The sequence below is a fragment of the Schistocerca gregaria genome, chromosome 10, assembly GCF_023897955.1.
Source record: "Schistocerca gregaria isolate iqSchGreg1 chromosome 10, iqSchGreg1.2, whole genome shotgun sequence".
Lineage (NCBI taxonomy): Eukaryota > Metazoa > Arthropoda > Insecta > Orthoptera > Acrididae > Schistocerca > Schistocerca gregaria.
In genome coordinates this window covers 187718864-187746797 of record NC_064929.1, presented here as the reverse complement: position 1 = coordinate 187746797, position 27934 = coordinate 187718864, and the positions used below count along the sequence as shown (strand labels likewise).

The window sequence follows — 27934 nt, the reverse complement described above, 5'->3', positions numbered from 1 at the left end:
TAGCCATTTTTGATAGGCGTTCTTCTTCCTTTTACAGGCTGCCTTGACTGTGTCATTTCACCAAGCTGTTTGCTTCATCCTACCATTACACACTTCTGTTCCAAGACATTCCTTAGCCACTTCTAGTACTGTTTCCCTGTACCTTGTCCATTCCTTTTCCAATGACTGTAATTGACTACATTCAACTAACTGGTACCTTTCTGAGATCGCTGTTATGTACTTGTGCCTGATTTCCTTATCCTGAAGTTTCTCCACTCTCATCCTCCTACATATGGACCTGACCTCCTGCACTTTCGGCCTCACAATCCCAATTTTACTGCAGATTAAATAATGATCAGTGTCGTCAAAGAATTCGCAGAATACACGTGTGTCCCTCACAGCTTTCCTGAATCCCTGATCTGTTAATATATAGTCAATGACAGATCTGGTTCCCCTGCCTTCCCAAGTATACCGGTAAATGTTCTTATGTTTAAAAAAGGAGTTTGTGATTACTAAGCCCATACTGGCACAGAAATCCATGAGTTGTTTCCCGTTCCTATTGGTCTCCATATCCTCTCCAAATTTACCCATAACCTTTTCATACCCTTCTGTTCGATTTCCAATCCTGGCGTTAAAATCACCCGTGAGCAGAACACTGTCCTTGTCCTTTACTCTAACAACTACATCACTGAGTGCCTCATGAAAACTATCCACCTTATCTTGATCTGTCCCTTCACGATGCGAATATACTGACACAATCCTAATTTTCTTGCTAGACACTGTCAAATCTATCCACATCAGTCGTTGGTTTACATACGTTATTGCAACTACGCTGGGTTCCATTTCTTTCCTAATGTAAAGCCCTACTCCCCATTGTGCTATTCCTTTTTTTTTTGTAATTTGTGGTAAGTTCCTATGGGAACAAACCACTGAGGTCATTGGTCCCTAGGCTTGCACATTACTTATCAGATTAAACTTACTTACGCTGAGGACAACACACACACCCATGCGTGAGTGAGGACTCGAACCTCCGACTCGGGGAGCCGCGCGAACGGTGGCAAGGTGCCATAGACCTCGCGGCGACAAATGTGAGATTTGGTACTTAGAATCTTTTCAATTTCCACTCTTCAGTCATCTTCAGAAGAATATTTTGTCAGTGAAGCATGAATTATAACAAGGATTTCCAACCTCTTTTCACCATCTGCTTGCAAGTCTGTGCTTTCATCGCTGTCCTGTCGTTTCGTCTCCTGGCGTGCTGCTACGCTTCCGGCCACCACCAGGACGACCAAGGCTGCCAGCAGCAGTAACCGAAAGCTGCACCGAAAAAGAAATGTATCAGTTAGTGCAGAACTCTAATTTGATTACATTTTACCAGTTCAACCAAGATTATTGTGCATTAGGAGAGTCCATGAAAATAAAAGTATTATAGAAGCAGCAAAAAGGCATCTGCCCATTCGTCATTGTTATCTGCCTAGCATTAACACACATATCCATCGCAGGGAGACATAGGAGCAGCTGTGTTGCTGTTGTATGTTTGTATAAAATGTTTGTTTACGGTACTGTAAGTTCCAGTATGTTATGGCTTCTTTGGGAGACGAAAATTAAATTTTATGTTGCTAGTAGTCAAGTAGTTTCGTTTTTAAGTGATAAGGGGTGGTCTCTAACGCTCAGAAACGCACGAAAATGTGCTTAGAATAAACAGTGGTATGAGACATTCTCTTGTAAAACTGCGCTTCTTACTATGAGGGACATTTGAATAATCACCTATTCAATGTCCAAGAAATGGGAAGGAACAAAATATCGATATAAAGGGACCTAAACACGCAAGTTGCAATGGTGTCACTTATTGCTGTATTTGCTGCAAGGCTGTATAGTATCTCTGTAAACTATGGAGCGGGGAGCGCTTGTTGTGGAGAAAGTTTCCTTTCCTGTAAGAGCGCTACAACTACCGTACTGGATGACTAAGAATAGTTCTCCTTGTACCAGAGCAGTACACCCTGCGGTCATTTATGCTGACCCTGTTCGTGTGTGTTTCGTCTGTTTCTTATATTAGTTACTAATATTGTACTCTGCCTGAAGCAAAATAGTTCAAGCATCCAGAAGGCATAGTCAGAGGTCAGTGTATTTCGCACATGTACACACCATCGTCGAGTAAGTAAATGAGTACAGTTGCAATTTTGTGACACATGTAAACGGCTACCAGAGTGCATTAATGTTATTAGTGTTTAGTGTTGATACAAGCTTCTGTAGGGTACATAAGGGACGTGAACAGTGTCGGATGCCAAGTAATCACTATGACGGACATGGAGATGCCATGTAGTCGTATGAGAGAGCACTTTCAACACCTGATAGAGTTCTAAATAGGTCTCACTGTGGGTCTCATTTGGTCTGTTGTCGAGTTGTACGATGTCCAGATTTATGGGGCGTTTGGATGTGAAAGTGGCCCAATGTTAAGACTGCCTGGGAACGTGACGCAAAGCATACTCGTTGTCAAGGTTCCAGTCGACCAAGTATGACCACTACAAAGGAGGATCGCCGAATTGTGCACCAAGCACATTGTAACCCCTTCACATCAGCGCCAGCCATCCAGTAACAGGTAATGGTCTACTTGTGACCTGTGTCATCCTACTGGTTGGGGACTAGCAGGAGCCGAAGTAGAGAATTACCGTCCTAAGCGTAAGGTGCCGTTGACACCACAACGTAACCAGTTTGCTTTTGGAGTGGTGCTGAAATACTGATGAATGATGTCGATGTATCATGATTGTGCACTATCCCGGTTGACCACCGTCGGCGAGTATTGCTGCGACAAATTAGATTAGATTAGATTAGATTAGATTAGTACTTGTTCCACAGATCATGAATACGACACTTCGTAATGATGTGGAACGTGTCAGGTTAATAAAAGGTGTCTATACCAGATATTACATTACATGACACTCAAAATTTTTAATTTGTTTAATTTTTTGTAGATGTTTGGAAATTACCCACTTACTGTATCCAAAAGTTCATCTAATGAGTAGATCGAGTTGCCATTAAGAAATTCTTTTAATTTCTTTTTAAATGCTATATGACTATTTTTCAACCAAAGACTTTTGTGGCATCATAATTTACCCCCTTCTGAGCCAAAGTTAGATTTAACGTTGAGTAGTGAAGATCATCCTTTCTCCTAGTGTTGTAGCCATGTACACTGCTATTACTTTTGAATTCGTTCGGATTGTTAATAACAAATTTCATAAGTGAAAATCTCTAGCTCTTTAAATAACTGTCTGCAGGATGATCTTGGATGAGCTCCAGCAATCGTTCTGATTACACGCTTTTGTGCAATGAACACTCTTTTATTCAATGATGAGTTACCCCAGAATATGATGACATACGAAAGCAGAGATGAAAATAGGCGTGGTAAGCTAATTTACTCAGATGTATATCGCTAAAATTTGCAATGACCCTAATACCATAAGCAGCTTAACTCAAACGTTTCAGCAGATCCTCAGTGTGTTTTTGCCAGTTCAACCCATCATCAATGTATACACCTAGAAATTTTGAATATTCTACTTTAGCTATTTTACCTTAGCGTACGGAAAGATCCTATTTTTACAGTGATTTGAAAAGGTACAGCAGAGTTACTCCTGGCGTCATAGTGTGGGGAGCCATCGGGTACGACTTCAAATCGCGACTGTTAGTGACTGAGGGAACTCCGACAGCACAATGGTACGTCACTAACATCCCGCGTCCTAATGTGTTACCGCTCATGCGACAGTATTGTGGTTGCCAACAAGAAAAGGCTCGTCCACTCATGGCACGCTCCAGTGTGAACTGCCTGCGTGATGTTGAGGTACATTCGCAGCCAGCAAGATCCCCTAATATCTCCTCGATAGAACATGTATGGGAACAGTTCGGACGTTTACTCCATTCTTGTGCCGATCTTTATAACATGAAGTTGTGGGCCTTCTTGCCTCAGGAGCGGATGGAACGGCTTTGTGACAACCATCCCAACCGAATCAGTACATGCATCCAGGCCAGATGTGGTGCTCAGTCTGATAAGTGGGCTTATGCTGTGAAGGTTCTTGTAAACCTCAATGGAGTTTTTAATCATTGAAACAACATCACAGACCCTCTCAACCAGTGAAGATTCATTTCGTTTCCAACATCCTTTCTGTGGCTTCACTTTTTCTGCCAGGCGGTGTATTTCACAGTGCGCAGAAACATGGGAAATAGTAGTGGGCGAGTAACCAAGGTGTTCCCCAACAGAAAGCATTTCAGTAACCACGGATCAGTGGACTAAGCAACAACGGTTGTTTGCAGTGAAAGCATTCTACCAAAGCGGTAGCTATGTAGCCGCTCAGCGTCGTTTCTGGGCGCATTTTCAAATTAATCGTAATAGGCTGATGCCTTCGGTTAACGCAATAAAATTTGGGTCAAAAACTTTGAAAACGCCGGTGAAACAACAAGGAAAAGATGTGGCAGAACGTAGACACTGCGCACTACCGATAATGTGAAACGTGTAAAAATTGCTGTGGGAATAAGCCCCCGGAGATCGGCGCGTAGAGCTTGGAATTTCTAACAGGACTGTCCGGATGATTCTGAGGTTACACTTACATCACCACCCGTACAAAATCCAAGTGGTTAACGCTTTATATAATAACGACTTTGTTGTCCGACAGCATTTCTGTGGAAGTGTTTTACAAATGGTTGAAGGGAACGAGGAGCTTGTTGACAATCTCTAGACGAGTGACGAGGAATATTTTCACAATTGATATTTGAAAAAATTGAACTTTAGATATTGGAGTGATCGGAGCCCTCAGCGACTTCTCCATGAAAAACCCTAGCACTCAACTAAGATAACAGTTTGGTGTGCAATGCCGTCATCGGGAATAATAGACCCTTATTTTTTGAGAATGAAAGAGGGCAATCAAATACCGTGAAGGGTGAGCGCTATTCAACAATGTTAAGGACATTCTTCATACCTCGACTTCGTCAGTATGCAGTGCATGGTGGAACATCATTTGAACAAGATGGAGCAACAAATCACACAGCTCGCATGAGCATGAATGTTTTCAGTGGTTTTTCCTAAACGGTTGATTCCCCCCCACCCCCCGTCCTGCCGTTCGCCCACCGCACAGCCTGTGATTTATTTCTTCTGGGGTTACCTTGAAAGCAAAGTCTACGAAGAAAGACGTCATAACATTGGCAAGAATCCCGCTGGAAATCGAGAGAATTCCTTAGAGTTTGCTCCATAATGTGATGAACAGCTATGCCAATCGCCTGCGAGATTGCCGCGATCGAGAAGGACGCCATCTGGCTGATGTTATTTTCAAACAATAAAAAAAAGTGTTGATGTTTCTTAAATGTTTTTTTAACGTAGAATGAGATATGCTACTCTATCCTGTGCGAGCTTCTTCTTCTCCCAGTAACTACGGCAGCCTACATCCTTCTGAACCTGCTTAATGTATTCATCTCTTGGTCTCCCTCTACGACTTTTACCCTCCACGCTGCCCTCCAATACTAAATTGGTGATCCCTTGATGCCTCAGAATATGTCATACCAACCGATCCCTTCTTCTAGTCAAGTTGTGCCACAAACTCCTCCCTATTTCTATTCAATACGTCCTCATAAGTTATGTAATCTACCCATCTAATCTTCAGCATTCTTCTGTTGCACCACATTTCGAAAGCTTCTATTCTCTTCTTTTCTAAACTATTTCTCGTCCACGTTTCACTTCCATACATGGCTACACTCCATACAAATACTTTCAGAAACGACTTCCTAACATTTAAATCTATACTCGATGTTGACAAATTTTTCTTCTTCAGAAACGCTTTCCTTGCCATTGCCAGTCTACATTTTATATCCTCTCTACTTCGACCATCATCAGTTATTTTTCTCCCCAAATGGCAACACTCCTTTACTACTTCGTCTCATTTCCTAATCTAATTCCCTCAGCATCACCCGACTTAATTCAACTACATTCCATTCTCCTCGGTTTGCTTTTGTTGATGTTCGTCTTATACCCTCCTTTCAAGACACTGTCCATTCCGTTCAACTGTTCTTCCAAGTCCTTTGCTGTCTCTGACAGAATTACAATGTCATCGGCGAACCTCAAAGTTTTTATTTCTTCTCCATGGATTTTAATACCTACTCCAAATTTTTATTTTGTTTCCTTTACTGCTTGCTCAATATACAGATTGAATAACATCGGTGAGAGGCTACAACCCTGTCTCACTCCCTTCCCAACCATTGCTTCCCTTTCATGTCCCTCGACTCTTATAACTGCCATCTGGTTTCTGTACAAATTGTAAATAGCCTTTCGCTCGCTGTATTTTACCCCTGCCACCATCAGAATTTGAAAGGGAGTATTCCAGACAATATTGTCAAAAGCTTTCTCGAAGTCTACTAATGCTAGAAACGTAGATTTGTCTTTCCTTAATCTTTCTTCTAAGATAAGTCGTAGGGTCAGTATTACCTCACGTGTTCCAATATTTCTACGGAATCCAAACTGATCTTTCCCGAGGTGGGCTGCTACCAGTTTTTCCATTCGTGTGTAAAGAATTCGCGTTAGTATTTTGCAGCTGTGAATTATTAAACTGATAGTTCGGTAACTTTCACATCTGTCAACACCTGCTTTCTTTGGGATTGGAATTATTATATTCTTCTTGAAGTCTGAGGGTATTTCGCTTGTCTCATACATCTTGCTCACCAGATGGTAGAGTTTTGTCATGACTGGCTCACCCAAGGCTGTCAGTAGTTCTAATGGAATGTTGTCTACTCCCGGAGCCTTGTTTCGACTCAGGTCTTTCAGTGCTCTGTCAAACACTTCACACAGTATCGTATCTCCCATTTCATCTTCATCTACATCCTGTTCCATTTCCATAATATTGTCCTCAAATATGTCGCCCTTATATAGACCCTCTATATACTTCTCCACCTTTCCCTTGTTTGCTTAGAACTGGGTATCCATCTGAATTCTTGATATTCATACAAGTGGTTCTCTTTTCTCCAAAGGTCTCTTTCATTTTCCTGTACGCGGTATCTATCTTACCCCTACTGATATACGCCTTTACATCCTTACATTTGTGCTCTAGCCATCCCTTCTTAGCCATTTTGCACTTCCCGTCTATCTCATTTTTGATACGTTTGTATTCCTTTTTGCCTGCTTCATTTACTGAATTTTTATATTTTCTCCTTCCGTCAATTAAATTCAATGTTTCTTCTGTTACCCAAGGATTTATGCTAGCCCTCGTCTTTTTACCTACTTGATTCCCTGCTGCATTCACTATTTCATCCCTCAAAGCTACCCATTCTTCTTCTACTGTATGTTTTCCCCCATTCCTGTCAATTGTTCCCTTATGCTCTACCTGAAACTCTCTACAATCTCTGGTTCTGTCAGTTTATCCAGGTCCCATTTCCTTAAATTCTCACCTTTTTGTGATTTCTTCAGTTTCAATCTACAGTTCATAACCAATAGATTGTGGTCAGAGTCCACATCTGCCCCTGGAAATGTCTTTACAATTTAGAACTTGGTTTCTAAATCTCTGTCTTACCATTATATAATCTATCTGATACCTTCTAGTATCACCAGGGTTCTTCCATGTATACAACCTTCTTTCATGATTCTTGAACCAAGCGTTAGCAATGATTAAGTTATGATCTGTTCAAAATATTACCAGGCATTCCTTACCCCCCTTTCCATATTCACGTACTACGTTTCCTTCTCTTCCTTTTGCATCTATCGAATTCCAGTCACCCATGACTATTAAATTTTCGTCTTCCTTCACTATCTGAATAATTTCTTTTATCTCGTCATACATTCCATCAATCTCTTTGTCATCTGCGGAGCCAGTTGGTATATAAACTTTTACTACTGTAGTAGGCGTGGGCTTCGTGTCTATCTTATCCACAATAATGCGTTCACTATTGTGTTTCTAGTAACTTACCCGCATTCCTATTTATTCATTCATTATTAAACCTACTCCTGCATTACCCCTATTTGATTTTGTATGTAGAACCCTGTATTCACCTGATCAAAAGTCTTGTTCCTCCTGCCACCGAACTTCACTAATTCCCACTATATTTAACTTTAACCTGTCCATTTCCATTTTCAAATCTTCTAACCTACCTGCCCGATTAAGGGATCTGACATTCCACTCTCCGACCTGTAGAACGCCAGTTTTCTTTCTCCTTATAACAACGTCCTCCTTAGTAGTCCCTGCCAGGAGATCCGAATGGAGGACTATTTTACCTCCGGAATATTTTACCCAAGAGGACGCCATGATCATTTAATCATACAGTAAAGTTGCATTCCCTCGGGAAAAATTACGGCTGTAGTTTCCCCTTGCTTTGAGCCGTTCGCAGTACCAGAACAGCAAGGCCGTTTTGGTTAGTGTTAAAAGGCCAGATCAGTCAATCATCCGGACTGTTACCCCTGCAACTTCTCAAAAGGCTGCTGCCCCTCTTCAGGAGTCACACGTTGCCCCTCTCCAGGAGCCACACGTTTGTCCGGCCTCTCAACAGATACCCCTCTGTTGTGGTTGCAGCTACGGTACGGCTATCTGTATCGTTGAGGTACGCAAGCCTTCCCACCGACGGCAAGGTCCATGGTTCATGGTGGGGGAATAAAATGAATAAAATTTTGCTTTCTGCATCCGTGTTTATTTTACACTCTTTTAAAAATGAAGGTTTGACTGCCACATCCTGTATTAAAGCATTTAGCAAACAATAAAAAATATACCGGTTTGTTAGCACAGTGCATTGAAACTGATTTAAAAGAGACACTGTGAAAGGGTTGATATAACTTTGTGTAAGAGCTCGTTGTTGCTCCTTGTGGTATCATTGAGCAGATGTAGTAGGGACTGGCCAGCTTGCTCTTGTGTTTCCAGGAAGAGTATACTCGATGTTGCAGCGCAATACGCAGAACTGCTGCGGCGTGTTCACTAGCCCCATCACCATAGGCGAATAACAACATAGTGAAGTTGTCACTGTAATAGACGCCTTTCACATTTTTCAATCTAATCTATAGTTAATGATCGCCATAAAATACGAATTAATCTCCATAAAAAGAAGAAGAATTTCAAATCGGAAATGTCAGATGAAATTTCTTTGAACTTTTCTAAAGTTTCGTCATTAAATTATAAATTCTATACTACAATTCTATAAAATTAAATTATTCGAAACAAATTTTTTTGTGGGTTAAACACATCTACATCTACATCCATACTCCGCAAGCCACCTGACCATATTCATGGTCAAAATTTATTTTGCGCATATTTGAAAATAAAAGGTCAAAAGCTCTCTTTTTTGTGATGACTAATACACTTTCACCACCAAAACATTTTGAAGCAAAATGGTTTTATCCGGATGGTAGTTATGGACATTATTCTCCTGACAATGAAAAATATAAAATATCAGTATACAACAGGTACTTTTGAATATGAATAGGGTACCTCCTCGCAGTGTTAGCGTCATTTTGTGCAAATTCTACTGAGATTTTAGAGAAATTTGCTCTTTGCCAACTTTTCGTGAACTGTTGTTAATCAATTAGAGCAAATAAAAATGCTGTTGTAGGCAGACCAGACGTAAATTTCAGGATGCCTTTATTGTCCTACAAGTTTTCCATGTTTAGGCGACCCATTATTAACATATATGATGTGCTCTACAACTAAGTTTGTTGTTCTGTTGATGACACTGTTATCGTTGTGCACAGTCGTCAAACTCAACGATTAGCTACGTGTTATTCATTGGAGTTAAGCAGCATGATTATAATCTGGTTTACTGATTAGGGCGAGTTGTGTCGATTTCCCCTAGGATTATAAGTTTGTTGTGTGTTGTTTCATCATAACTTGGCTAACGACCCTTCAGTATTCAGGCATAATAAGCAACATCATATCATAATGCAGGTCAAGGGCACACTATCCGACAAAGAACAGCACATGCAACTTTCAGGGAGAAATGATATTAGTAGGCTGTGTAGCCTTTGCCATACCACTGTTCGGTATCTGCAAACTACTGTGAGGTGCGTGGCGCAGGACACTTGGTATACAAACATGTGTTAGGGTCTCTTCCCGTTCCAATCGCGTATGAAGCGTGCTGAAATGCATGCATGCGTGTCGTAATGAGTCTAATCTTGTCTTCACCGTCCCTACTGGAGCTATACGCAGGGGACTGAAGAATAACAGATTATTCACGCATTACTGATTCTTGAAATTTTGTAAGCAGGTTTTTGCGTGATGGTCTGCATCTATAGTCGGCCAGTTAAGGTTTTTCATTACGGCAACTGTATCCAGTGAGTCAAACAAAGTGACTATTCGTACCGCCATTCCCTGCATACATTCAATATCCCCCGTTAGTCCTGTCAAGTATGAGTCATGCACACGAGAGCAATACTCTAAGGTGGGATTTGTAATCAGTCTCCGTTGCAAACTCATTGCATTTGTCTCTATCCTGCAAACGAACCGAAGTCTGCCACGCCTTACTTACCACTGAACCTACTTTCATGTGATCGTTTCAATTCATATCCGTACAACTGTTACTCCCAAGTATTTGTAAGAATTGACCGATTCCTCTTGTGACTTGTTAATGTCGTAGTCATACGTTATTACTTTTTTTCGTCAAATTTTACATTTTTTTAACATTTAAAGCAGGTTCTAAATCTATACACCACTTTGAAATCTGCCGGGTGATTAATGTACAACAGGAGTTACAAGGGCCCTAACACACTTCACTGGGACACACTTGAAGCTGCTTTCACATCTATCGATGACTCGTTATCCGTGTTTCTTCTGTCTACCATGAAATCCTCAACCCAGTGAAAAATATTGTTTGATATCATAATAATTGTACTTTCGTTAAATAAACGTACGTGTGGTACTGAATCTGACGCTTTTTGTTCTTCAAGGAATACTGCATCTGCCTGATTTCCTCGACCCGTGGCTTTCAGGGCGACATGTGAAAGAAAAGCACATTCTGGCTTTCACATCTGCAGACAGCTCAAACACTGTGGAAACCTAGACCCTAGACAGTAACCAGATTTGGCGAAGATGGGGAACTGATTCTGTGAGTTGGGATGTAGTGGTTCCCGCCGCGGTTTGATTACGGTGGGTAGTCCAGCGCACACGTAAACTCTGCTTACTACCGGACGTGACGCAAGTCGCGGACGTAAACCAGCACCCCTGCCTACATTGGGACGCCAGACGCTACGCTTGTACGTCGTCGGGCTACAAGACACCTGCTCACCATTTGTCTCAGACCCGGCAGTACTAGCAGAACGTCAGCTTCTGGCTACGACAATTGACGACTCTTTCATCTATCTATTCTCCTCACTGTCCACATTCCATCTTGAAATGTAGCATGACTGGGCGAAACGCCATGTTAGTAGACATTTACTCACTCACTTCGCAAGCCACTACGCAGTGCATTGTGGAGCGTACTTTGTGCTGTAACAGCTGGAATTAGTCTGAGAACTGTGAGCTCAATTAGTTTGGTAGAATTTTGTAAACTCAGCTAACTGTGCTCGGCACGTGTTGCAATGCCTCATTTTCTTTCTAAGAAGGTACACAAATATTAGGATGGTGCATAAGTTTGTTGCCTTTGTGTTTTGCATGTTGGTATTCAGGTTGCTACGGGTATATTTATCGATTGTCATTTTTATTTGTAGTTCACTGTTGTTATTTGAGTTTAGATATTGTCATTTTGTCGTTTGGAAATCGTGAGTAGAGCTGCGGACGGTAGAACATGGAGTGCTAAGTGGAGAAATCAGAACATTTCCGACATAGTCTTCTGCCTGGTTTCAGTAGAAGGGTGACAGCAGCGGAGGCAGCCAGACATATTTGCGCCATATTTGGGGATAATGCTGTTTGACAGAAGAGCACTGCAAGAAAATGGTTTTATCGTTTTCAGGAAGATCGTTTTGACATTGGTGAGTCTCCAGGAAGACTTTCGGATTTTGATGAAGATTATTTAAACGCATTAATCGACAATGATACACATCAATATACTCAAGAACTGGCGTATGTAATGAATTCATTCCACCATCGTGATACATTTGCATGCAGTGAGAAAGGTTAAAAAATCGAGCGAAATGATACCGAAAGCTCTAAGCCAAAATCACAAAAATCAGTGTGTTACTGCTAACACCAGGAAAAGCAATGGTTGAGCCCAAACAAAGCGGCAGCTCCTCCCCATACTAAGACCTGCGCGCATCCACAAAGAATAATGTTATGCATCCGGTGGAACAGTGACGTTGTGGTGTACTATTAATTGCTACCCCGAGGTGTAATTATTACTGCTGACATTTATTAACAACTGCGACGTCTTGTGGACACAATCCGAGAACAACGACCAGGAGACTGCATGAAGTGATGCTATTCCAGAGGAGGAGATGAAGGGGGTGGAGGAAATAGAGGAGGAGGGGGAGATGTATGAGGGAGGTGGAAGATCTAGAGGGACAGTGGGCAGGTTCATAAGGAAGAGAGGCAGGTGGAGGTGGAAAGAGAGAGTGGTAGGAGGATACGGTCAGAGAGAGGGGGAAGAATAGTGGAATATACAGAGTGAAGGGAATGGATAAAGAGGGGGAGGAGGAAACGAAGAGACAAAGAGAGAGAGAGAGAGAGAGAGAGAGAGAGTGTAGAGGAGGAGATAAACAGAGAGGTTGGAGGATGTGGTGGACAGAGGGAGGAAGAGGGGGACACAGAGCGGGGGAGGAGGAAGTGTGTTCAGTATATGTGAGTCTGTGGGCAAAAAGGTAGTTGAACAATAGATCGGAAAACTTCAATCGTGGTGTTGTCATAGACATGTCTAAACAGGACAGCTACTTTCTACCATTCTATCACAAGTCCATATCGGACCCATTTTATTCCACTGATTCCGTACACACCACTTCACTGCCATGACCTACATCAGTTGTTGAGGGTCACATGACTGCGGGATATCGGTTCTACACCATCTAGGGCCTTGGAAAGGGACCAGTCTGTGCTTCTACCTGAGTGACTAATATGTTGTCTGGTCAGATTATAAACTGAATCATATAAAGAATGGGTGCCCTACAAAGTAACTGACTGATTCTATGTGTCTGTAAGAAGGTTTTTGTTTCATGTGTCATTAATACTGAGGTACTACGTTTGATTTGTGATATTAAAAGGGCAGAAATGTAGCAGTAATGTGTTAACTACTACAACTGTAGTCAAGAAAAACCGTTTAGTATTTCTTTTAATTTTTTACAGGAGAATAACAAAAACTAAATTAGAGTAAAGAAGTTAGTATTGACTTCTGTTTCGTACACAACTCCATTCTTGGAATTAGATATCACTAAGATTATTGTAGAACTCTCTGCGTTGTTGAGGAAGAAATAGCAGTGTTGGTCAATAGGTATTTCTGTTTTGCAGCTCATAAATATGGCTGGTCTTTCAAGTGAAGTAGAGCATGGCATACAGCAGCCATGGTCTTTCCTCTTTTCAATACATTTACATTTTGTTATTCCACTGTTTCAGACTAGGAATTTTTAATAGCTATTTGAAATGGATAAGTATGAGACACTTTTATCATTCTGTGTTTGGAGAACGTCTGCATTCACAACAGGCTTATGTTACTGAATCACTAATACGACTTACTAACGTAATTGTACCGTGCCTGTTTGTCTTCCTATTTTCACTACACTTTCCAGAACATTGTTTTGTCTGTTAACTTCTCCAATTTTTTTTACAATTTTTTAAATGCAATTGTCTCTTCGTTTGACATTTCCACCCTTCATATGTAAACAGTTTTCCGATTTTATCCACTTATGGAAGATAGGCAGTCGTGAGGTCTCTCAAGAGACAGCACGGAAAGAAGTCGTACACGTAATTGTTTAATGTCCCGTCGATGAGGAGGACACTGTAAACAAAAAAAAACCTAAGATTGGACGTGGATGAAGAAGAAAATCGCTCGTGCCCTTTGGAAAGGAATTAGCCCGACATTGGACTTCCCCAGATTGATAGAATCATGGGAAACGTAATACTGTTTGGCCGGTTTGAGATTTAGAATCATTTGATGAATAAGAATTAACAATGGTATTGAATAGCGTGTTAGGATTTGCAGTTACATTCAAGTACTCGTATGTACCATTATCCATGACGGATAATGGTATACACTTCTATTGACAAGGATGAAGGCAATCTATTGGATGCAGTATTTTTTTATTTCCGAAGAGCATTTGATTCAGTATCACACCAACATTTAATAAAGCAATACGAACACTCGGGACAGCAAACGAATTTTGTGACTGGGTTTAGGATTACTTGGTAGGTAGTACGTAGCCTAACATGGTGCGTGAAGCGTCATCGAGAAGTCAAGGTAACTGTGGGAGTACCCCAGGGAAGTAGCTTCGATTCCTAGTTATTCATGTTGGCAGTTACCTATAATAGAGTTTTACCTGCAAAAAGCTGCACTTATTCTATCAGATGCTAATAAGATTTCAGAGATTAGTAACTTTCCTTAAAATATTTAAATGTAAAACTGTGCAGTCATCAAACAGTAAGTTACACATTATTCTGGCAGGCCAAGAAATGTTTACTCGCATGCTGCACTACACTTCAAAGGGACTCAGATATATGACACTATTTTTGAATATAGTCATCAAGTCTGTAAACAACGTTCCACCAATCGTTAAACTGACGAATTAGCTTGTTGGCTTCAGCCACAGGGTCTTCGGCTACCGTTTGTTTCACGATTTTTTTATCATTTCGTCAGCACGAGTGGCTGGCGAAATTTCAGAAAAATCGCCAAACAAAAGTCAGCCAAAGAAACAGAGACAGAAGACAACAGGCAGATTTGTAAACAAGTGGCCACGAACCCTTAACAATGTTGTGATACTAAATTCGTAGACGATAGAAATCTGCTCCTTAGTCACGGAGCCATTCGAGGACGACTCTGTGAACGTCCTCATCTTTTGAATATCGCTTTACCTTCAGATATACTTTCAGCTTCCCGAGAAGACGGAAATCGCACAGTGCACGATCTGAATTTCCCGTTTAGCATCACCCACGTCTATGCTGCCTTGGTCAAACTGTGGGCACCATTTCACAATGGCTGGAGGAGACATTGCATTTGATCCGTATACCACCAGAATTTCACCATGAATCTGTGTGCAATTTAGATGTATTCTCCTCAAGAATCGTACTGTCTCGCGCACTTCAGCTTTTAAGTACGTTTCCTATTGCCGCACCATTTCACTCTTGACACTGGTTCACCTATTATCCGTACCGTAGTAGAACTGTCTCTGCAGGAAAGCCGGAAGACGAGTTCTCATGTGACAACGCGCCATTGGCGTTGCGCAATGGTCGACTGTGTAGCTTACTTTCTGAAGTCTCTGCATATATTTTAACTACAACACTAGTGAGTCAATACATAGAAATACGTAGGTGTAACAATTTGTAGGAATATGACATGGGACGATTCCATAACTTAGACGTTGGTAAAGCAGATGTCAGACTTCAGTTCATCGGTAGTATACTGGGAAATACAACCTACAAAATATCCGTGCGATGTTTCTCAAGTGTGTGGATCCCGTACCATAGAGGACTAACTGTAGATGTTGAACGCATACAAAGAACAGAGGTACTAGTGGTCACAAATGAAAACTGAAATGGAAAACGCTTGAAGATAAACCCCAACTACTCCGCGAAAGTTTGAAGTACCAGTAATAAATGTTGAATCTGGGAATACGTCGCCTCCTACGCACCGCACCCGTAGGGATTCGGGAAGACAAGATTAGACTAATTACACCGCGCACAGAGGCGTTTAAACACTCTTCTTCCCGCACACCATACCCGAATGGAATGGTAAGAAGCTCTTATAGTTGGTACAGTGGGAAGTGCTTCCTGACAGGCATTTTTCAGTGATTTTGCAGTGAACAGACGTAGATATATAACTATTATTGGTTTACAGGTACTCGAATGTATCTACAGACAAATGGAAATCCTAAATTTGACAATCAGTAGCTCTGAGCACTATGAGACTTAACATCTGTGGTCATCAGTCTCCTAGAACTTAGAACTACTTAAACCTAACTAACCTAAGGACATCACACACATCTGTGCCCGAGACAGGATTCGAACCTGCGACCGTAGCGGTCACGCGGTTCCAGACTGAAGCGCCTAGAAGCGCACGGCCACACCGGCCGGCGACAATCAGTCTGGAGCATTCAGAACCACGTGGGGTAGAGTCCCGAGATCATTGTCAAATACTCGAAATGGGCCCTCTGCTCCTAGACTGCATGGACACAGTCACCGGATGAGCGGAAACCCAACTTCCTCAAGGTGTAATCACACCTCCCTTGATCCGTCCTAGTACACTTCAGTTTCGACCAGTTCTGACTTTGTAGACAGAATCTCTCAACCTTGTTTGTTGGATTTTGAACCAGGTGAACAGTGTTGGATGGATGTTCGTTCCAGCGTTGTTGCCACTTAGAGGTCACATCAAAAGAACTGATACTTTCTGAATACACATATGGTGCTTTGCGTGATTTCCGGCGTTCCCCAAGAAAGTATTATAGGCCCTCTGTTGTTCCTCCTATATATTAACGACGTGGGAGACAATCTGAGTAGCCGTCTTAGATTGTTTGCTGATGATGCTGTCATTTACCGTCTTGGAAAATCATCAGATGACCTAAACGATTTGCAATATGATTTAAATAAAGATATCTGCTTGGTGCGAATAGTGGCAATTGACCCTGAATAAAGAAAAGTGTGAAGTTATTCACACGAGTACTCAAAGAAATTCGCTAAATTTCGATTACGCGACAAGTCACACAAATCTGAAGGCTGTAAATTCAACTAAATACTTAGGGATTACAATTACAAATAACCTAAATTGGAATGATGACATAGATAATGTTGTGGGTAGAGAAAACCAAAGACTGCGATTCATTGGCAGAACACTTAGAAGGAGTAACAGGTCCACTAAAGAGACTGCTTACACCACGCTTGTCCGCCCTATTCTGGAGTACTGCTGTGCGGTGTGGGATCCGCATTAGGTGGGACTGACGGATGACATCGAAAAAGTTCAAAGAAGGGCAGCTCGTTTTGTATTATCGCGAAATAGGGGAGGTCGTGCCACAGATATGATACGTGAATTGGAGTGGCAATCATTAAAACAAGGCGTTTTCGTCGCGACAGCATCTTCTCATGAAATTTCAATCACCATTTTTCTCCTCTGATTGCGAAAATATTCTGTTGGCACTCACATATATAGGGAGAATGATCATCACTATAAAATAAGAGAAATCAGGCCTCGCACAGAAAAATTTAAGTGCTCGTTTTTCCTACGCGCCGTTCGAGAGTCGAACAGTAAAGAGACAGGTTGAAGGTGGTTCATCGAACCCTATGCCAGACACTTTCTTGTGAATATCAATCACGCAGACGTAGATGCAGATCCTTAGGGTATCACACAAGGGAGAGTTCTTACGAGAAATGGTCTTCTTGAACAAGTTTACCACAGACGACTTCCTCCTTAGATATTGAGGAGCAGTATTAGCTAGGATAAATAGCCACTGAATGGAAGTAGATCTAATACCAGTGATAACTATCGTGGTTTCATTAAGCTGCACGTCAATATTTGTTGTGTGAGCGCTGTTTTTTCACACAGGAGCAAAATATTCGACAGCAGAATTCAGAAGAGTGAGTGCAGCAGAGAGTTTCCACCCCAACTGTTTCAGACAATCTTGCGAAGCAGATTTACTCTTGAACCAAGTTTGTTAGATGACTTGATGCACTGTCGTGTGAAAGACCGTACCAATGCTGAGTGATTCCTAGACATATTAGGTTGTAATTGTGAGATTTCTCACAGTGAATAAGAACTTTACTCTGCAAGAATAATGCTAGGTCTTCTGCATACTGGACTTTCATGGAGCCCGTGTCTGGTACATCAGAATGTACTGGTTAAACACATTGGGGCCAGAACTGATCCCTGGGGTAGACCATTATTTAGAGTCCTCTGACTGCTAACTTCTGTCGAGGAACACCCCAAACCCACTGAGGTGACAGAAGTCATGGGATACAATTTAATATCGTGTCAAACCTCTGTTATGGCCAGCGTAATGCAGCAGGGCGACGTGGCATAACAAGTCCCCTGCTGAAATACTGAGCTATGCTGCTTCTGTCACTGTCCACGACTGCGAAGCTGTTGCTGGTGCACGATTTTGTGCATGAAGTGACTTCTCGATGGCATTCATGTCGGGCGATTTCATGGCCAAATCATTCGCTCGAATTGTCCAGAATGTTCTTCAATCACCAACAATTGTGACCCGATGAAATGGCGCAGTGTTATCCATAAAAATTCCGTCGTTGTTTGGAATATGAAGACCATGAACGGCTGCAAATGGTCTAATCCAGTCAATGATTGGTTCAGTTGGGCCAGATGATCCAGTCCATTCCATGTGAACACAGCCCACACCATTATGGAGCCGCCGCCAGCTTGTACAGTGCATTTTGGCAACTTGGGTCCATGGCTTCGCGGAGTCTGCACCACACTTAAATCCTACCATCAACTGCAATACGGACTAGTCTGACAACGTCATGGTTTTCCAGAAGTATAGGGTCCAACAAATATGGTCATGAACCAAAGAGAGAGAGGCGCCGCAGTCGATGTCGTGTCATTAGCGTCGGTCATCTGCCGCCATAGCCCACGTAAACGCAGCTGCTCTCGGTCGTTAAATGAAGACCGACGGTCACTGCATTGTCCCTAGTGAGAAGTAATGCCGGAAATTTCGTATACTCGTCACAATTGTGTACGCGATACTACCGCTGCCTGCATAAGTGCATATCGGTACCCCATTACTTTTGTCACCTCATTGTCGCATTCCTTTTCTCTCTGCTTGTGATATGCAGTGCCGGGAGCAGATCTGCAGCTCAGTCTTCCTAGAGTACCGGTTCATGCAGCTCGACTGGACTTCGCTGGACGGAGGTCTCGCGACAGGAGGGGATATAAATAGGCTGCCGCCCGCTCAGCCAGAGACGTGGGCGGGGGTAAACTGTGCGAAATGCCGCAAACAAACGTCGAGCAGTCTGCAGAAAACGCCGACACTCAGACACATCGCAGACACCCGGCCTCCTCTCCTCGCCAACTGGTAAGGCACTTGCCTTCAGGGAGGATCCTATCTACATCTACATCCACGTGCTCTGCAGCCCCCTGTGCGATGTTGGGCGCGGAGAGTACTTTTTACTACTGCTGGTCTTCGTATTCCACTCGGAAAGGCCAATGTACGTCGCCATAATTGTGCCTTAATGCTTTCAGACCTTCTGGCTACAATTGTGTACATTAACTTTTACTGTGTCTTTACTGCAGCAGAAGTATTTTTGCCCAATAGAAACCAGAGGTACACATTCGTGAATGTTCAATCTTGTCATGATGTGCAAGTGCTGCCAACTGTTGGACATCATGAAAATATCAGCAAGTCAATGTAGCAGTGTGCAGCAGCTGATGACGAGATTGGTTCGCTATATTCTGCCGTATAATTCAATATTTTTATTGTTATTTTGAACTATAATTATTGAATGATCATGTTACTATTTATTTCAATAGATAATTTTTCATGATTAGTTATTTTAGTCAATAAAATGAAGACAAGTAAACAAAGTATGTTTTGAAAGAGGGTACATATTTTTGTATCAAGCTTGCATCTGAAATTTTTTTTAAAAATCGCCTAAGAGCATTACCACATGAAGAAAAATTTTCCTTTCTCTAGAACAAATTCAGGTCTGAAAGGGCTAATTTGTCTTTGCAGACGCGAAAGAACCATTTTGAAGGCCATTGCCAATGCTGGTTCTCCGAGCTCCCTCATTGAGTTTCGCAGGCAAATCGCTGTCTTCCCTCCAAGGATCTATATTACTGAACAGCTGAAACGGTCTCACATCCTTAGTTGCAGATTGCCTATCTAACGCCTTTCAGGGGAAGGAAAAGTTTGATTTTCAATATTTCATATAGTTGTCGGCCGAATTTAAAAATTTAAAATACTTTATAATCAACTGATTAAGAAATGTAATCTCATGTTAAAGGCTTAACACGGTAAGATTAACATTACAGTTAGAAATTCTGTATATATCTTGAGACACCGTAATACTCAGCACAGAAATTACCCAATCTATATTCATCCAGTATTTGAAAATGACAGCACTTTGCGACATCCAATAAACTTTGTACATAATTTCAAACCTTTTAGAAAGTTTTTTCGCCGACACTCCCTACAAAATAATGAAAGGGAAAAGGTTTCTCGCTTAATACGTTTTCGTTGTTCGTGCAATCAAACTTCATTAGCAGGCAGCTCGTTTTATTACTTTTTCACTGCTTACTCTGTTCGCAAAACATTTTGCAGACGGTATCCACATATAGTACTCAAAGTACTGGCAAAATTATACCATTGTACGACACATGGACTAGGAGATATGACGCCATAAACATGGTAACGCTTGAAAATCTAGCTTTGGAATAAAAAAAGAGTGCAAACTGCGTAGACTGCACCCATCCATTGTTTGATAATGACAGCACTAAGAAACTTCCAATAAACTTTAAACATAACTTCAAACAAATTCTAAAATTTCTCTTGCTTACATGTTCTACTTCAAATACACTTGTAAGAAACACGTGAAAAAAAGAAAGAAAAAATACGGCACACCACGAAGGAACTGTCCGAATGGGACGGAAATCGGTATATATGATGTACATTTACAACAAATAAATGATTACAATTTCAGAAAGATAAACATGCAAGAGAAAAAGCTTCGCAAATTGAAACAAATAAAACAGTGTCTGCGTCAGACAGTTTTTAGATGGTTCACATCATCATCTTCAGATATAGAATGGTGTATTTACATGGCTTGTGTTAGTGATTAGCACAGACGTCTTTTAACGGCAGCAGACTAGGGACAGTTATTTAGAAAAAGACTTTTCTAAGAAAACAATTTTTAGCATTAGCAAAAGACGCAAAATAACCTACATTGCCCCTGATATGCTACTGTGAAAAGACGTCTTTATCCTTCACAAGACCAGCCATGTAAAGAGACAGTTCTCCGTCTGAAAGTGATTGTCTGAAGCATCGAAACGTGTAGTGGCAAAAGAAACAAGTGACTGATGCAGAAACTGATTTATTTGTATTTATCTACAGTGGCAGCCTCATAAATGGCGTCCCTTTTACGGCCGAAATATTCATTCAAATTGAGCAATTCGATAAGGCCTGGTTCACTTCGAGCCCTTATGCAAGCAATCATTCCCTTGGCATTGACGGATAGACTTGTTGGATGTCCTCCTGCCAAATTCTGTCCAATTGGTGCGTTGGATCGTGAAAATCACGACTGTTTGGCAGGCCCTGCCCACTATTCTCCAAATGTTCTTAATTTGGGAGAGATCCGGCGACTTTGCTGGGCAAGGTAGGGTTGGGCGAGCACAAAGACAAGCGGTAGGAACTCTTGCCGCGTGCAGATGGGCATTGCCCTTCTGAGACGTAAGCCCAGGATGGGTTGCCATGAAGGGCAATCAAACTGGGCAATAAATATCGTCGACTTACTGCTTTGCTGTAACGGTACCGCGGGTGACTACCAGAGGGATCCTGCTATGAAAAAAAATGGCACCACAGACAACTGCTCCTCGCTATCGGGCGGTATGGCGGATGACAAGTTGATATCCCACCACCGTCCCGGACGTCTCCAGAGGCGTCTTTCCCGGTAATCGGAGCTCATTTCGAAACGGGACTCATCACTCAAGACAATTCTACTCCAGTCAGTGGGAACCCAGACCTCTTGTCAGACCTGTTCTCCTTCAAAATCATCTCTCTGTAGCAGTTCTTCGCATAATTTGCCTCTCACGCAGCGCGACGCCAAGAGCGCGTGGAATCTGGCCGCGGTTGCTGACTAAGTGTGGCGTCACAGAAGCTGCGAGTCGCGGGGGAAACAAACGTTTCGAATGTCTGATCACTTTACAAAATGTATTAAATGTTTGTCTTTAAGCATATAAGCGAAAACAATTTTGAAAAAGATTTGAAATTATGTTCAAAAATTCGTTGTGAGTCCCGAAGTGCGATGCTGCTTGAATATAAACAGGGTAAGGTAATTTGTACTCCATTTCAAGCAAAAGCTGATTTTTCAGGCGTCTCAGTTTTTATGACGTCGTATTTCCTGAACTATGCGATGTACCGCGACGTACAGTCAGTGGCGTAAGTAGATATTCACTACAGAGTCTGTTGCAAATAGAGTTAACATTAGAGAAGCAATGTATAAAAACATTATGCCCGATGCTGCAGTTTTATTGGATGAACAGCGTAAATGAGCTAAGCGGTAATTTTTTTTCCGTTCATTTTGTGATGGATGTCAGCCGGAAAAATTTTCTAAAAGGTTCGCAATTGTGTGTAAATTCGTTGGAAGTCGCTAAGTGCGACGCTGCTTGAATATAAACAGGGTAATTAGCGCCGCGAAGTGCTTTCATTTTCATATAGTGGATGACGTAGCCTCGAACCAACACACAGTTTCTAACTGTAATACTTGTCTTATCGTGTTGAACTTTCAACATAAGATTGTATTTGTTAATGAATACATAATGACAACATTCTAAATTCAGTCAGTAATTGTATGAAAAACCTGAAAATCAAATTTTTGTTGCACTTTGTAGCTGATAGGCACCCTGCAAACGGACCTGGATACCGCGACCAAGGTTCCGGGTTTGTCGATTAGTATTAGAGATCTCCTAACCACCCTCATTAACTTAAGTTCATCCACATCTCTTTTATTATATTTCTCTTCCTCCGGTCATGCAAATGGTAGATCATGAACTGTTTCCACTTCCTAGGAAGTTATCACCTTACGATCTCACCTCGCACGGCGCACTGGAGCTCTCGCTTTTGATTAGACCTGTGCCTTTTACTAATAGCTTGGAACCGTGCGTATATCCAGAAAAGATGAAGCGTTGCTAGAGAAAGAGCAAGTTTTTCTCGCTTAATCTGTAAAGAATCGTACAGGCATTTCACGGGGTTCAGATGGCTTTCATCTACTGAGAACTTTTAGTTGGTTTTCTATTCCTCCGCGGCCACTTATCTCACACTCTATCGTATACGAGTGCAAAGAGAAAGCGTATTAAGATCTTCTGCAGTAAACAGTTTGTGAAGACCGAATTTAGTGAAACTTCCTGGCAGATTAAAACTGTGTGCCGGACCGAGACTCGAAATCGGGACCTTGTCTTTCGCCGTCAAGTGCTCTACTAACTGAGCTACCCAAGCACGACTCACTCCTCGTCCTCACAGCTTTACTTCTGTCAGTACCTCGTCTCCTACCTTCCAGACTTAACAGAAGCTCTCCTGCGAACCTTGCAGAACTAGCACTCCTGAAAGAAAGGATACTGCGGAGACATGGCTTAGCCACAGCCTGGGGGATGTTTCCAGAATGAGATTTTCACTCTGCAGCGGTGTGTGCGCTGATAATGAGACTTCCTGGCAGATTAAATCTGTGTGCCGGAGCGAGACTCGAACTCCCGAGTGACCATTCGTGCTGTTCTTCTTAATACAGATTCAGTACATCCTGTTAGTCCTATTTGCTGTGGGTCCCATACACTTTGACAGTGTTGACTCATTGATATTGTTGCCATGAGGTACTACGTTTTCGCATTTTGTGAAAGGAATCATTCTGCATTTCTGAACATTTAAAGTAAGTTGCCGATCTTTGCACAACTTTGAAGCCTTATAAAGTTCTGACTAGCTAATTGTCCAACATTTTTGAAGTAGCTCTTCGTTATGGATAACTGTATCGTTTAGGAAAAATTTGCGGTTTCTTATAATATTATCTACCAGTTCTTTGGCATACGACACGAATAGCACTGGTCCCATCACACTTCCCTGGAGCAGATCAGAAGTTACTTCTACATCTGTCGATAAGTTTCCATCCAAGATAGCACGCTGTGTCCTCCCTACCAAGAACTCCTCAGTTCGGTCACATACTTCGTTTGACACCCCATATGACCGTACTTTCGTTAATAAACGTAGGTGTGTTACCGAGTCAAATGCTTTTCAGAAGTGAGCAAAGATTATCGGAGTGCGAATGGTGCTTGCTTTAGAGGTGCAGTCAGGATATTTCGGGAGACGCACTATGGATGTGGAACAGGTGGATTCTGTAATGGACAGTTGGTTTCACCGGCTGCGTTTGTTTTGGTCTCAGACGCGAACTAACGAACGCGACTGTAATTTGGTTGTAATGTCAGACCGCATCCTGTTCCAGCCAAACACTGGTGTGGAAGTTCTTCCATCAGCTGGCTGGCAACAGATGGCTCGCCATCCCAAGCTCTCATTCAAAGATCCACGGGGCGAATTTTATTGTAAGTAGCCACATTTGTGGACTAATATAATTTCTATCTAACTAATTTATTGCTATCTTCCCATTTTAAATCACTCCAGACCCATACTCTGAGAAATTACGTGCATGTAACTATTTACGTTAATTGTCAGTTACGTAATCAGAGAATGACATGACTTTCCGACTTTTTTTTGCGCAGTAAGAGATTAATTTACGCTGATAGTCAACTGCCTGTTTCTGTACGAAGTATTGATCCTCGGCAGTTTGCTTTAATTCTCGTACAATTTAGACTTTCCCATTGCTTTCTAAAAAGAGAAGAAGAAGAATGCACCACGAAGGAATTGTGCGAATGGGACGGAAGTCATTGGTAGATATTACGTGCATGTACAAACGAATGGTAACAATTAGAGAAACACATTGGAACGCGGTCCATCTTTGGGCCAAACGCACTCTTGGGGGATATCGTGCCAGATTCTGCCCAAATCCCGAGTGTGCTGGAGGGCACTGCCTGTAATGCTCCGAACATTCTCAATTGAGGATAGATCTTGTGACCTTGCTGGCCAAGGCAGGATCTGACAACCACGAAGACAAACAGTAAAAACTCTCGCAACGTGCGGCGGACGTTCTCTTGCTGAAATTTAAGCCCAGGGTAGTTTGCCATGAAGGGCACCAAACCGTGACGTAGAAAATCGTCAAGGTACCGATGTGCTGTAACGATACCGCGGATGACAACCAGCGGGAGCCTGCTTTGAAAAGGAAAGGCACTGGAGATCACCACCACCCCTGACTGTTGGGTCGTATAGCGGATGTCAGTCAGGTTGGTATCACACTGCTGTCCGAGGCATCTCCAGACTAGTCATTGGGGCTCGGTTCGAAGGGGAATTCATCACTCTCATCCAAAACTCATCACTGACTGTTACCTGCTATACGACTCGACACCGAGGGGTGAAGGTCTCGGCTGCCATTTCTTTGCATAGTGTGATCCCTTTGGTTGTCATCCGTGGTACCCTAACAGCACAGCGGTACGTCGACGATATTCTGCACCACGTTTTGGTGCCCTTCTTGGCTAGCCATCTTGAGCTTATACACTCCTAGAAATGGAAAAAGAACACATTGACACAGGTGTGTCAGACCCACCATACTTGCTCCGGACACTGCGAGAGGGCTGTACAAGCAATGATCACACGCACGGCACAGCGGACACACCAGGAACCGCGGTGTTGGCCGTCGAATGGCGCTAGCTGCGCAGCATTTGTGCACCGCCGCCGTCAGTGTCAGCCAGTTTGCCGTGGCATACGGAGCTCCATCGCAGTCTTTAACACTGGTAGCATGCCGCGACAGCGTGGACGTGAACCGTATGTGCAGTTGACGAACTTTGAGCGAGGGCGTATAGTGGGCATGCGGGAGGCCGGGTGGACGTACCGCCGAATTGCTCAACACGTGGGGCGTGAGGTCTCCACAGTACATCGATGTTGTCGCCAGTGGTTGGCGGAAGGTGCACGTGCAGTATTAAGGGGGCGATATGTTGTCCGCCTATCCCAAACTACGTACTAATGAATAAGGCTTGGCACCATTTAGAGCACTTCATCTCGTCTATTCTCTATTTCAGTTTGCTGCCACCCTCAGCGACGCCAAAGCCATGACTCTGTAATTACCTGACGTATTTCTGTTGTGCTGTGTGTGTGAGTTGATGATTAATTGATTTATAACAGTAACTGGACTAATTTTTAAATACATTATACAATAAGAGACACGATCAAAAATGTTTACAAAATGTTTTATACGTATTTTTTTTCTTTTACTATGGTCATTGTGTTGCACTACAATAGTATTAACTTAATTTCATATTCCGTGCTTCAAATAAGTATCCCATTCTAAGATGGCCGTCTCTGCAATTCATAGACGTGAATCCACGTTACTTCTATATCAAAATTTATGCCGTAGCAGCTGATCGGTAGGACCTGTGCGTGAGTTGTCAGTTCTGCAAGATAAACAATAAAGCATTCCTCCTCTCAGCAGTTCGCTTTGAAACTGTTAGTGTTAGTTCGCGTTTCTGAATTCGACTGTCAGTTGCTAATAATGGAAACTCCCCATCGCAGCCGCCGCAGATTTGTTGGTAAAATGGCTCAGTGGACAGCCCGTCAAAAACTGAACACAGGTCAAGCACGAAAACAGGAGGAAGTTATACTGAACTGCGAAAAAAGAAGCACAATAGAAACAGCGAACGGTCAGAACCACGTGGTTCTGTGGTCACTATGTTTGGACTGCAAAGTAGAAGATCCGTGTTAAATCACTCTCCTGCCCTAAATTTTTTTTTCACAGTATTATGAACTTTCCATTCGATCATTGACGTTTTTGTTTTTCATATGTATTCTCGGCAACTATCATACTATACATTGGTTATAGAATATGGGTCAAGTGGTAAAAATATACTACCGTCGCAAGTAAATGTGATGATTAGTGAGGGCATGCGAGATGCCGCATAGGCCTCTCACAGAAACGAAAACAACAAATAGGTGTGAACTACGTTACAACAAGGAAATACAAGAGTCAAAACTTCCAAAACGGAACGCAAGAGTCATGAACTTGGTACATTCGTAGAACAAATAGGAGGCACCGTACTGTTGCAAACCGACGTTACACGACGACACGACACAGATTTGAATACAGCGGACAGACACGTCAGTGGCCAGACGCAAAGTTCATAATTTTATATAAGGCGCGAGGGAGATTTGAAAGCGGATCTCCCCCTTAGCAGTCCAACACCGTCACCGTAAAACCATGACGCCGTGGCTTTTCATGGACCATTTTTCTATTTTGACTGTTTCTTCACAGATTAGCACGCCTTCTTCCTGTTTTCATGTTTATTTGTGTTCAGTTTTTGACGGAATGGAAAGTTTCCCTTGTAAGAGTCTATTATCCTCAAATACGGCTCGAACAACGACCACACGAATACCTGGTACGGGCCGCTGTATAGATCACTGACGAAGACGAATGCCAGTTAAGTAAAATTCTGTCAAAATAAATAAATCAATCATGTTTTTTTACCTCGCGCCGTAAATTGTAAGCTGTTAAAGCTTGATTTCTTATATCCTCTTCGCCCTTAAGAGTTTGCTACAATTTGTAAGAAAATAGTTCTCTCTGTTTATGAATTACCAAGGTACTGTAACCTCATTCCACCGTTCTGACAAAATTTACGAACACCATTCGTGAAAAAACGATTAATGTTTGTAGAACTGTTTTTTGATAACACAAGCAAAATCGATTCAAGTCTAACACGGAAATACGGCAACGAAAATTCTTTCCCGAAATTCGGTTTTCGTTTTCCGCAAAACGTGTCGCGTGTAAAGGCGCTGGCGCTGTGGTGGTACTCACCCGAGCTTCATGGCTGGGTCCGACGTGCACGGAGGCCGACGGAGATATGAAGGGAGCAGATCAGGCCACTAGGCTGAGGAAACAGCGCAGGCTGCGGAGGCGGTAAACACCTCTCCCCCCCCCCCCCCTCCCTCCCTACCCCACCCACGCTACAGTGCAGCTCCTGACAAGACGCCACCGCCGTTCAAAATAGCCCGCCTCGTGGGTCACCACCTTCACTCCTCGCTCTTGCGGAACTGGAGACCACCAGACCTAACACTGTCCTCACACGACCATGTTTCTCATCGTTA

General features: G+C 42.5%; 1 protein-coding gene across 3 annotated transcripts in view; it reads right to left on the bottom strand.

The window, feature by feature from the left end:
* LOC126293738 (uncharacterized protein AH6.3-like) overlaps positions 1-27728 on the bottom strand; it is a 149968-nt gene extending 122240 nt beyond the window's left edge. For all 3 annotated transcript variants that reach the window (XM_049987082.1, XM_049987083.1, XM_049987084.1), the window contains exons 1-2: positions 27645-27728; positions 1168-1293 (exon numbers count right to left, since the gene is read on the bottom strand). In XM_049987082.1, coding sequence (XP_049843039.1) covers positions 1168-1293; positions 27645-27655 — 137 coding nt within the window. In that variant the 5' untranslated portion in view covers positions 27656-27728. The remainder of the gene's footprint in view (positions 1-1167; positions 1294-27644) is intronic.
* Positions 27729-27934: the final 206 nt, after the last annotated feature.